The sequence below is a fragment of the Eucalyptus grandis genome, chromosome 2, assembly GCF_016545825.1.
Source record: "Eucalyptus grandis isolate ANBG69807.140 chromosome 2, ASM1654582v1, whole genome shotgun sequence".
NCBI lineage: Eukaryota > Viridiplantae > Streptophyta > Magnoliopsida > Myrtales > Myrtaceae > Eucalyptus > Eucalyptus grandis.
The window spans coordinates 53802129-53815332 of NC_052613.1; the positions used below are offsets into that span (position 1 = coordinate 53802129).

At 42.4% G+C, this 13204-nt stretch overlaps 2 protein-coding genes across 2 annotated transcripts; both read left to right on the forward strand.

Annotated features, from left to right (window-relative positions):
• The first annotated feature begins 7601 nt into the window (after positions 1 to 7601).
• LOC104433738 (ethylene-responsive transcription factor LEP) lies at positions 7602 to 8929 on the forward strand. The gene has a single exon (XM_010046595.3). The coding sequence runs from the start codon at positions 7718 to 7720 to the stop codon at positions 8615 to 8617; it is 900 nt and encodes a 299-aa protein (XP_010044897.1). The 5' UTR covers positions 7602 to 7717; the 3' UTR covers positions 8618 to 8929.
• A 1472-nt stretch (positions 8930 to 10401) lies between these two features.
• Positions 10402 to 12511, forward strand: LOC104435668 (zinc finger protein GAI-ASSOCIATED FACTOR 1). The gene is made up of 3 exons (XM_039307222.1): positions 10402 to 10570; positions 11048 to 11444; positions 11608 to 12511. The coding sequence occupies exons 1-3, from the start codon at positions 10402 to 10404 to the stop codon at positions 12440 to 12442; spliced, it is 1401 nt and encodes a 466-aa protein (XP_039163156.1). The 3' UTR covers positions 12443 to 12511.
• The last annotated feature ends 693 nt before the right edge of the window (positions 12512 to 13204 follow it).

Genomic DNA, 13204 nt, shown 5'->3' on the forward strand with positions numbered 1-13204 from the left:
AGCGCGCTCATTGATGATGACGAACCCGCGACATCGCGCGCGATGCTGCGTCGGTGATGTCGACCGCCCTGCGACTGGCCTTCTGCTTCCTTGATGGGCCGGGCCGGGCAGGTCCGGCCCGAGCCCACTAATGCCCCCCGGATTTTCTAAACTTTTCTCGTCGCCACCTCCACCTCCACCGTCCACTTCCTTCCGAAACGCGTGCGGGTCCCCATCATCATCGTGAGGAATGTTCTGGCGCGTTCCCGAAATCGATTTACAAAATCGACCTGTTAGATGATGTTCGAAACTTGAATTAAGCTTTACTTTCGAGTAAAAGCAGGGTCGACTTCGAGCTAAGAAGTTTTTTATATTTATCGATGCCGTCGCAACACACTTCATAATTGTTATAAGCTGTTTTGAATTTGCTGAATTTTCGAGTTTATCGATATTTGCTTATTTGTCGATTCTGGGTAAAAATCGATAGCATCAAACAGCAGTTCTTCGCGCGGATTAAAGCGTCAACTATGCAAATCGGTCTTAAAATAAAGTAGCGTTAGCCTTATTGAAAAAAACATTATTCTGATCCTCCTGAATTTAGATGTTTTCACTGGCAATAAAAAAATAAAGCGTCTTCTCCACACCTGCTTGTCACTAATTTTCACCTCTCCCCACTTTTTCCTCTCATACAAATTTGCGATTCTCGTCAATTTTTAGATGCGATTTTCATCCCGCTCTACTTCACCCATTTTCCTAGTGCAATCGTTTTTTTTTTTTTTTTTTTTGTAAACAAATCGGAGGAAGCCCGCTCGAACATACAGGACGGACAGGTCGAGAGCTCATGCGACATGGGTACGAGTTCCGAAAAGAGCCGATCTTAGGAACCGCGATCCAAGTTATAACGACGAGCTTACGAAGTCACACGGTTTGGCGATTGGGATTTAGCTACAAAAGCGAGTTTCTTCACCTCCAGCCTCCGGCCCTCGAGCGGAGGTTGGGCTAGCAGTCCTAATGGGCCTGGTGAAGTTCATCTTCTGTCCTGAGGACCTTGGAGAGCGTTAGCTTGGAATATTTCCCCCCCTTTGATCGATCCAATAGGACATACGGGCTCCGTTTAAATAATGATCATTTCAATCGCTTATAGTATTTCGAGAGAAATCGGGCCAAGCTTCATTGGCCCATATAGTAGGCCTGCTCTGGTCTGATAAGGCGATATTGGGCAGCAAGATTTTGAGAAACGAAACCTAGACGTATTGCTCAATAGTCATTGAGCTTTATTGAATTTTACAATCGAGACAGGGGACCATGACTTCAACTGACACAATGCGCTGAATTTTCAACTTTATTTCCCCTTCAGTCACTTCGACAGAAACTGGGTAATTTTTCCTTCGAAGCGCCCGATGTTGCCGAGACGCATTGGCGACGGCTGTACAAGACACACAGAAGTCAAGCGACCACTTAGAGGAACATCACATGACTATTCATTTTAAAACCGTTCTTGTTGGTGGAACGGTAAGAATCACCCAAAGGAAGTAAGTTTGGACTTTGGAGCATCGAATGGGGACATGAAATTATATATGAGGAAGGAGGAATGAGCTGGGGGGTGGGGGTCCAAAATCGTGAATCCCCTGAATCTCCAGTTTCAAGGCACGAAAAGAGACAGATTCCGTGGGGGAACAAGTCAAAGCAACCTCTGTGTCTGTCCGTGTCTGTCTCTCTCTCTCTCCCCCGCGTTACATGGGACAAAAGGAGGGTGTCTGTAAAGTCAGTAATGGCGGGATGAGTTAAAGCTTACATGAAAAGGATGGCAACCTCGTCACTCGTCAGTTCCTTTCCGCATTTGGCCCCGAAATGCCCTTTCTTTTTCCGTCACTTTCAGTACGAGTATCCGGACGCTTCTATTTCCTCGCGCAAGCGGAAACTTTGGCACAGATCCTATCTTTGGGAATCCTTCCGTGCCAATTTCCACCTTGACTCGACCAAATTCAATAGATGTTAGTGAAGGTGATATCTACCTTTTGTAGTCCGCCTCAATCATCTTGACTAGAAAAAAGTCTTGAACTTACATAATTAACTTTATTACCGCTTTACTAGACAAGTGCATAGCAGAAGTTTCAATCGAAATTATATTTGAATTGATCTTTATTCAAAAATTTACTCAATAAATTATAAATTAATTAAGATATATTAATTATTCAACACTATTCGCGACATGATTACCTCTGACTTGTTACTTTCCAAAATCAAATTGATTGTATGTTGGTTGTGTTGTTACCCTAGAATAAGAGAAAATTTTAGTTGTTCCTTTCACTTGAACTTTTAAAATCGTCTCATACTTCCATTTTGCTCAAATGGATTCTTGAACAATTCAAAACCATTCATTATTTATATCCGTTGCGTCACTTCTAATTTTAAGAAAATGTTTGAATCTGAAATATTTCATACATCACGTGAAAAAGATTTGCTTTTGAACTAGGAATAACCATTCCCGTGGAAATTACTTTTACCATCGTGCGATCTCCATGCTTTTTACCCTCCCTTTCGAAGGATGACGTGATGTGACGTCGACGGGGAACCGTTCACGGTGGTGATGGGGAATCGTGGGGAGTTGTTCACCGTCACATGCCCCTCAACCTGGGCAAGTGGAGAAAGCAAATGTGGAAAAGGTCCGGAAGCGATCGCGAACTTCGGAAAAGCAAAGCACCCCCCCTCTCCCTCGTCAATGGGGCACGCCATCGCTCTAACATCGTCGCTGTCGGGAATGGATTCCTAGGGGCCTTTGTCCGAATCAATTATTATTACGGAATCCGAGAAAATAAATCAAAGACGGGATCGGTGTTCGAGGGAGCGTGCGTTGCCTTTTCTTATAATTACCAAAGAAATGTTGAATGTTTCTACTTTGACGCGTTGAATAGCATGATTCTCCCGGAATTTGAGGTTTGACTCCATGGAGTGGTCGTGTTTCTTCTCGATAGCGTGTGTAAGCGCCCGTTCAAGGTCAGTCTTTGCATATGTCAAACCGTCTCCATTCACCTACTTTCCTAGTCCCCAGAAATATCAACCTACTTTAGTTTTTGTATCCTTGCGTTTGGTAATTTTGTGAGAGATTCTTGACCGGTGACGCAGCCGAGTTCTTGTTTAAGTCTGACTTTGAGGGTCGAATTTATGTTATCGAGGAAGAAACACAACCGCAATTATGGTATGACATTGAAGTTAAGAATCTCATTAACGAGTGTCTTTAATTGACACACTCATAAGTTGGCTCTGATAAAGAAGTATCTTGATTTTCAATGCACCGGGCGTGCACATCATGAGAAAAATAATACTTTGAAAATGAATAATTTCATTATCAAGTGTTTTTAAGAAATGTGCATCATGAAATTAGTTTGTAAATATAAACTTCAAATTTGGTACATATGTGACAAGTTTATCCAAAAAAACTTTAAAACTTTAAAGTTAACGATCTCATTAACGAGTGTCTCTAATTGACACACTCATCAATTGACTCTGATAAAGAAGTATCTTGATTTTCAATGCACCGGGCGTGCACATCATGAGAAAAATAATACTTTGAAAATGAATAATTTCATTATCAAGTGTTTTCAAGAGATGTGTATCATGAAATTAATTTGTAAATATAAACTTCAAATCGGTACATATGTGACAAGTTTATCTAAAAAAAACTTTAAATTTGTACACTTATGATAAATTTACAGAAAAACTAATTAAACTGGTATGGTATATTTATGACAAATTTACAATCTATTAGTTTATGTTAAATATGATTAATACTATAAAAATCAGAAATTGATACATCTGTAATAAACAAAAAGTAAAATCACAAATCGTGATAATTGTCAATTTCACGTATCATCCAATTTAATAATTTGATAAAATTAATAAAAGATAAATTTGTCACGGGTGTACAAGTTTTGAACTTTTTATTATTAAAAATTTATTTAAGTAAATTTATTATAAATATATCAAAGTGAGTTTTTTCGTGATATCAACCTAAATATATTTATCAAATATTCATCATTCGTAACTTCGTACCATCTGACTTTTCACATAGAAGCTATGGCCGAGGATCATGTTGTCCGACATACCTATGTCGAGGTTAATATTGGGTGCCACATGGATGTCGTGGCAGGCTTGAGTTTCGCAAAAACTCTCGTGCCAATTCTTGTCCTCACTTCCGTTTCTTTATTTATATTTCCAAGAAGACAATAACTAAAGTTGGACTAGAAGCATAGAACCCCTAAACCATGACTCTTGGACTTCTCCATTATAGACTAGCCTTGATTTTTTTATTGTAAGAACCAACTCTCACAACTTGCTGAGGCAGTAAAAATTTCCCTCGATAACATTAATCGAGTAAATTAATTATGATAAATGAATCTCTATACATGTATGATGTCAAATAAAAAAGGTTTTCTTCATTTTGGCCGGACTTAATAATAATACATTCACTTAAAAATTTAAGTGGGGCAAGTTTTGGTCAGACATAAGTCGCTAGATACCAAATCCCAGTAAACGCCCTCATGAAAATATGGAGGCTATAATATCATTTTGAATGTCCCACATAATGGAATAGTTTAAATATTGCGGAGATAAAGCTATCTTTTGCCAATTTCTATAGCCCTACTCTCTTTCTCTCTCTCTCTCTCCCAAATTTCTATATATGTTCACTGTGTTTTAGGTTAGGGATCACCAAGCGGCAGGTTTTTTTTGGCTTCCCAATGCAATAGTTTATTCTTCATATACATCATACATCGATTACTTTTGATCAAGCTGAGAGGCCCTTTTGTTTCTTGTTTATTTAATGAAGCGAAGCAATCATGAATTTCCACTATTTTTCATGTGCTCGCACATGAGGGGGGGAGAGTAATCTTGGACTTTAAGGAACAACAAAAGAAAGGATTTTTTTTTTTTTTTTTTTGGTGCCAGTCCTTAATTGAAGACTTATCTTGGGAAGGGTTTGAATTTGCCCTTCAATCTATCAAATGCCAATGATAATAGAAAAGAAACTGCACGACCTTTTTGACTTCCCATTGTAGAAACACTGGGAAATCTCAGTAAGTCCAGCTGAAAGCTCAGACTTGAATATAAGCCATGTAGGGTTATCCATTATATATATGTGTGTGTAATAAGAAAGCTCACCCGAAGTAAGTAAATTCTAAAATAGTGAGATACCCAATTGACCTCATAAACTAGGAAAAAATGCAAACCAAGACCGGGGTAGGTGACCCAAATATGAAATGGTTTCCACTCAACAGTAGGCGAGGGATCATACTTGCACCGTGCGTCTCATCTACATGCATTCCTCATCTTCTGAACCAATTCCAGAAAATTATATGTTAGGCATGGGATTTCCCAATCTATATCTCTAGAATATATTCGGTCAAAGTAGTCAAAACTATCTTGCTTGTTTTCCCAAAATAATTGTGAAGTAACCAAAATTTGAATATGGCTACACTATTCTCCATCTCTATCGCCAATCGTGTCTCTAATTGAAAAGTTACAAGATAGACATCACCCACGTGCAAACTCAGCAAAATACATATTCGAGTGACATCAATATTCGCCATCCACCAATCCGTCCGGTTTGAAAAAGGGTTTGAGGAAACATGGCGCACATCTTGAAGTGGCGCGTCATTTTCATTTCCGACTAGTTTCTTCTATTTAGTCAAGGCCTCGAGCACTCTTTTAGTCCTACTTTTTACTCTTAGGTCTCACCTAGATTTTGCTTACTTCAATAAAGAAAGCTTTGCCTATGTGTCCCTCTCTCACATGCAACCCAACACATAAATTTCCCCCCTCGAACGTCTCTATCCTTTCCATGCTAACGTGCAATTAAGAAGGTCCAAAATCCACTAATTAATCAAAGAGGGGAAAAGCCACCCTTGGTGGCGTTAAAGAACTACAGAAATCGATCGAAAAGCGAACTTTGGGTTGAAAAGCGGTGGAGAGCCCTTGTGGAACGTATCATCATCTGTATTTGGGTCGAAATGGATGCACATGGCTGAGATAATTATATTCCTTCGTGTGAGCTCAAGACCCTTTTATGTCTTCCTACCGTGCATCGAATGTAGGGTAACATGAGCTTTTTTTATTCACAGGTTTAGAGGGCAGAAGCACTCATTTGAATAGCCATGGCTCTCAGACTCTAGCTTTGCAAAAAAAAAAAATAACAAGGAAGGGAGCTTGCAAAGAGAGAGATCTACTTCTGCACTGATCTTAGATGTTCAGAGAACGCGAGACTGAAAAGTCGGTGGACAGAAAATGTAGGGTATTTATTTAAATAAACGAGGGGATGATGGAGGGTGCTGGATTCTCCATACAGTCGATTCAATCATCTGACAATATGGGATTGATGATTGGATTGGTGCAGGCATGAATTGAGCAATCATATGGTGCAGAAGGATCCTCCAGTCTTTCGATGGCCTTTTGGGATAAAAGCTTTGGGTCGTTTCGTTCTCATGATAAGCATGCAGGGGCTCATCATAGCATTGATTTGGTTTAGTACGCTCTATGATTGGGAATGAATTGAGAGAGAGAAAGAGAGAGAGAGGGACTCACGCACACTTCTGCACTCATTCTCTAAGTCTCTGATGGTCACATGCGAGGAGGGGCTTTTTGGATTAGGTGAGTAAATGATTAGAGCAGGAAATAAGCTTGGATTTTGAGATTTCTTCTATTTTATATGAACTCTCAAGGAAAGCTTTTAAAGCAAATATGCCTTTGATATTATGACATCTGTGACTAGTGTAACGTGGAAGGTGTTCAAAATGTGAACTCTTGATTTGACCCATTTAATTTTTTTTTTCCGCATGATGATGGCCCCCATATAATATACTGAAAGTACCTCATGACTTCCACAGAAAGATTTTGCCAATGCATTGAAAGCCAAGGGTCCTAGTAAGATTTTGCAGACATTAGCTGGTGAGAAAAAATAGAACAGGTCACCAGAGAAGGGAAGACCGAAGAACGCCGAGACTTGAGATTCAAAGCCGGTCATTTTGACGTCAATGACTATGAGATCGACCTCAGGAGGCACTTTTGAAACGTTGACATCGAAGCAAAAGTATAAATGCTCAAACCTCGTCAGTGCTTAAGAAGCTTTTTAACCATTGCTGTTTTGGCTCGTGTATGCTGAACAGATTAACTCTAGAAAATGAGGAAAACTCGGGCGCACATTGATGTGAAGGCGTAATTGAGTCATTTACGTGAGTCATTCCTCGAAACCACTAAAAAGTCTCTTCATTAACGCCGGTTTAATGCATGCCTAACGGCTTCCGCTTAAAGTATCTGGTGGCCACGGTCTCCAAAACACAAATATTTCTTTTTGGTTTTTGCATTTTCTATTTTGGCCACAGTTCTGCAGCACAAAGCCAATTATATTAGTGGGTATTGAGCTCTTTCAGGGGATAAAGAAGAAAGAAGAAGATTTAATATGATTGTTAAATATCATCAAAAATGCAAAAAGTAATGGGGATTGGAAAATGCAATTAACAACTTTGCTAACGACAATTATTGCAAACGGACGTGAGTGTATATAACAGCAGCTCCTCCTTATTTAAACCCCCAATCCATGCAGAGCCCTAAAACCCAACTCACAGCCACAGCCACAGCACTACTCCTGAGACTCCTCAACGCAACCTGGAGAACCTCTCTCTCTCTCTCTCTCTCCCTCTCTCTGTGCATGATCATATAGGCATTGCCCACTAGTTCACTTGCAATGGATCACCTGAACTTCACCGTCTCGTCGTCGCCGGTCAACTCGCCATCACCTTCAAAGGCCAAAAGAAAGCATCAGCAGCAGCAAACGCCGCCCCCCCTCCAAACCCACCAGGACGACGGGGCAGCCCCAGCCAGGTTCCTCGGGGTCAGGCGGCGTCCGTGGGGCCGGTACGCGGCGGAGATACGGGACCCCACCACAAAGGAGCGGCACTGGCTCGGGACCTTCGACACGGCCGAGGAGGCCGCCCTGGCCTACGACCGGGCCGCCCGGTCGATGCGGGGCGCCAAGGCTCGCACCAACTTCGTCTACTCCGACATGCCGCCGGGCTCCTCGGTCACCTCCCTCGTCTCCCCCGACGAGGCCCACAGCGACTTCGCCGCGCTCTTCATCTCTCAACATCATCATCAGCAGCAAGAGCAACCACATCATCATCACCACGGCAAGAGCAGCAATAACCCTAATCACCAGCTCTTTTACACGCCGGGCTCCATGAGCGCCTGCAACGTGGACTTCACATCCGGGCTACCCGCCGAAAACGGGTGGGCCGCCGACGGATATCTCGGCGGCGGTCCCTACCATCCGGCGACGAGCATCGCCGACTTCGGGGACGCAGCCCGCCCGCAGTCCTACGACGAGGCGGAGCTGCCACCGTTTCCGCCCGACCTGTCCAGCTGTTACGGTTCGGGCTTGGATATGGGCCACGGAGGCTGGACAGATATGGGCTTTTTGGGGCTCCAGGAGCAGAGCATTGTGCCTGGGCCGTCGAACGGGCTGAACATGGGCTTTGACCCAAACGAGCTCGTGGAGCACGGCCCACTCTTCGGGAGGATGCCGCAGGTCTCGGATAAGGGCGTGGACGGGTTTGATTTGGGCTCGTCTTCTGCGTACTATTTTTAGCCCGAATCAATAATCTCTATTTCTGTAAATCTTAAAAAGGTAATTTTGCGTTTGCCGTCTTGGAGTTATTATATTTATCCTATTTTCATTTTTTTTTTCGTTTTTTTTTAATTTTTTTTTGGGGGTTGAACTTGAAGGGTTCTGGGTGATGGGGTTTGTGTTGGGCTAAAGAAGTGGAAATCTATTAGCCCTCCCATTTGCGTGTATTTTGATTTTTTTTTTTTTCTGTTGAAGAGCTTAAAAAGAAAGCTTTGTCTAGTGATCATGTAAAAGCACGGGATCATAATTATCATGATTTACATCTTGTTTTTGTATAAGGGATTGATGGGATGGAGATCATTCTCAGACATTATGATAATTTTATAAGTACTTCACGAACGCACATCGACCAAGTCAAACCTTCGAGGATCAAGAATGCTGACCCAAAAAAAAAAAAGGAATTAGGGATGTTTAGATAACTACAAAGGGTGCGAGTTAGAGGTGCTTTGCCTGTCAAATAAGACAAAATTTATAAACTACAATTCTTCTTTCTTACGAAAATAAATCAAAAATAATTTCCAAATTGAATCTTTCTCGAAGCTGTTTTCTAAACTTGATTTTTCGTGGCTAACACGCCGCGCTTGAAAACTGCCTATAGCCGTCGGGTCCTTCGTTGTTCTCTATTGAAATTAGGAAAACGAATCTTGACGTCCTGCACAATCATATCGTTTTTTGTTACTCCATAAGAAGTTGAAAATATGGACAAGAAATATTTTGAAGTACAGTTTAAAATGGAAATTTGCATCATAATCCATTTAATGTAAAAAGAAAATTACACTAAGTGAAAAAAGAAAAGTTCGTCAATCTTTTCTCTCAATGTCACCTGATCTCCCTTCTCTAATGTGTTTCACTAGCTTTAAAACAGATTAGCAGACTCCACTCACTCAGCAGAAATGAGTTCTTTCTTCGGCCCGGCCGACGCCTCATCAACTCGCCTAATCCTTCGCCGAAAGATCTTCCGCTCTGTGATCCGGTACCAACTGCACCGGTTATCGGCTCGGGAAAAACATAAATGGAAGAACTTCACATCAATGGCCACTTTTTTTGAACCTTAAGATGATGATACTTGTTCAAACCACCCTGAAGCTAAATGACAACGAGTCCTGGACAAGTGCATGTGTTCCAAAACCTTCGATGGGCATCCAGAGGATGGTCACGGAAGGCTACTTCTTGTCTCTTCGCACGGATCTCTCCTTCGTCGCCCTCTTTCGTGTCCCTTTTCTGATTGTCTTCATGTCCCGGAAATCATATTTCTCTCGCGATCTTCATGCCGAGACAGGAACAGCAACCCCTTTCTTTTTTATCAGTAATTGATTCGTTCAGATTGATCTCGAGATGAACTGCTGGAATTTACATGGAACGATCTATTCGCGAGACTCGCTAATGAATGAACTCTTCATTCTTGCCATTAAAATATGAAGGGTCGGTCCGAATAATGAGCTGACTTCTGCTTTACTACAACCGAACAGGACAAGCAGATCCCTAGTTCTATAGTTTCAATCTGAGTGGTACTTGGTTTTACCAGGTAGCATTATTGAAACGAGGATGGGGTCGTCGCGGAATTTCTCAACAGGACTATAATATTTACTTCCGCGGACCACGCAATTTCGATCGAGTTCGGCTCAGAATTCTTTCTTCCTTTTGTCGGCAAAACCCGAGCTCGACATTGTTGTCCATCGTGTATATAAATTCAGCTCCCTACCTTCCCAACATTGGGAAAAAATAACCAAATCACCATTTCAAATATGTCGAACTATGTTCAGGGTTTTGAAGATGATGAACAGTTTCAGAGTGCCAACAACTTCTCGCAGTCCTCCAATGGAAGCCCCGTCATGATCGAGAACGGCAGTGATGCTGCCACTCCTCCGCCCCCGACAGCATTGAAAAAGAAGCGGAACCTTCCAGGAAACCCTGGTAAGTACAGGTGTTTCGTTTATTTGCACCACTAAAATGCGGGTACTAATAGCAAAAAGTTGAATTAAGAAGGAAATGTTCTTTTGTTAGTATTAGGTCAAATTTATCATAGTTTTAAAACCTGTTGAGGGAACTTCTATAGAGTGCAACTTTACCAAGATGAATGTTATAATTCAAACCAGGCTTTTGACATGTACTCTTTCAGATAAATTCACGACAGTTCTCGGGCAAAGCACACATGTAATCTTGACAACCGTCTTGTTAACTCTAAGCCTCTGGGCCTCTGCCATTACAAGAATCCGTGGGAGTCTTTCGACATCACTAATGACTGCTTAAAAAGGGAATGAGCTGATATCTAGGGGAGGAAGATTATTTCCTGTCGCATAGTTCTCAGTTAAACTAAGCTGCAGAAATTGCATTACTTATGTTTTGCGAAACTAAGCATAGTTTCTTTCATCGCATGACAAAATTTTGCAGACCCGGATGCAGAAGTCGTAGCCCTATCTCCAAGGACTCTAATGGCGACCAACAGGTACATCTGTGAGGTGTGCCATAAGGGATTTCAGAGAGATCAAAACCTCCAGCTTCACAGGAGAGCCCACAACTTGCCCTGGAAGCTGAAGCAGAGGCCAAGCACACAGGCCAAGAAGAGAGTTTATATCTGCCCTGAGGCGAACTGTGTGCACCACGACCCCAGTCGGGCTCTCGGCGATTTGACTGGCATAAAGAAGCACTACTGCAGAAAGCACGGAGACAAGAAATGGAAGTGCGACAAGTGCTCGAAAAGGTATGCCGTCCAATCAGACTGGAAGGCGCATACCAAAATCTGTGGGACGAGAGAGTATCGTTGCGAGTGTGGAACGATTTTCTCAAGGTAAAACTTCCTAGTCGCAGTTTTCTATGATCTATCGAACACTCTTCAACATGCAAGTGTCTCTTCCAAGGATTTCCTAGGCCAACTTTCACTTTCAGCTCGAGAGGATTGGTTAAAACACTAATTGCTGACATAAATTCTTGTTATCAACAACAATTCACAGGAAAGACAGCTTCGTCACACATAGAGCCTTCTGCGATGCATCGGCAGAAGAAAGTAACAGAATGAATCAGAACCTCACAGCTTCTGGAGGAGGAATGTCACAAAACCAAACTCAAGAGGTCTTAAATCCCTCGCTGCCTGGCGATTCCTCCTCAAACATGAACTCTATGATGAACTTGTCCTTTACTAACGAGGACATGGATGCCTCGCTGAGGCCACTGGCTCTCAACTCGGCAGGGGTTGTGATACCTGCTATTGTGGATCCTTTCAATACCCCGGGAGCTTCCCGAGCATGTATGTCCTCAATTGGTGGATCGAACAGCGTTTCCTCTCTCAGCATGGCCTCTGCTTACACGTCCGCAACAGCCTTGCTTCAGAAGGCTGCTGAAATGGGTGCAAAAATAAGTGATGATACGATCTCTCCAATACTATTCAGAGGATTTTCTGGTTACTCGGCTGGTGGCTCAGTGAACTCATCTGGGTCGGTGCAGGATGGAAGGTCTGCAGTTAACAACATGAAACCAAGGCTATATGTCGGAAAGCACAAAGCATTTGACAAGAAGATGGAAATGGAGACTCCGTGCACCAGTTATCCCGTTTCACAGGTCGACTTGGCCGACTCGGCACTTTTTATGCAGGACAGTAGGAATGCTGGCAACATACTTGGTGGAGAATACTACACAGGAGGAGCTGAAAGAATGACAGTTGACTTCTTAGGGGTTCACCCGGCTGGGCACTCGAGGACTGGGGTCAAGAGAAGTCATGACGGAAGTATGATAGGATTAAGACAATTGACTGCACCTGAAGGCCTGCAGAATTTGCACCCAGACTGGTGATGGTGACTAATCTACTTTATGGTCAAAAATGTTCACCGTGTTAATCTGTTCTCTCTTTGCCTTGCGTTCCCTAGCAATTGCTTTCCTTCCTTATGCTCCGATATTGAATTATCGGTCCCATCTTCCAGAGATGTACTGCTACTGACTACCGAGCATCGGCTCTTTTGGAAAATAAGAGATGAGTCATTTTTACTTAGCTAAATGAATTGTCCCGAACGATCCTTAACTGCCTAAGTATAGATGGTTTATTAGTAATTCCATGCTGGAGAGGACACTACGTGGACTCACTTCAATGGTTACCAGCACGTAGGTGTAATCTATGACATAGAACCAAGCATGTCTGAACAGCAGACTGATCAATAAAACCACCACATGGCTATTCTCTGATGCCCTTGAGTCTTTCAGAGAAACCAAGACCAAACTCACTTTGTCTCGGTGGCAGGTTGTGACGTTTACTAGTAGCTTGGTTGACATCTTCCTCTGCATCTAGTTATCGACAAGCAAAGGCATCTATTCTCGCTGCATTATCGTCCACAAAGTGTGGAAATAGAAAGCTAATGGTGGACGAATGAGGTTCTCAAACCGAAACTTCTTATTCAGTAACATAAAAAGCATTGCCTCTCAGAAAAGGGGTTTTGAAGGAAGGGACCAGGTCAACTCCAGTTAATTCAACAATTATCACGTTTTTTCGTAAGTGAACTCAAGAATTTCATCTCTATCCTGGCAAGGAAACCGCCCTTTTGCCTCTAATCCATATTGTAT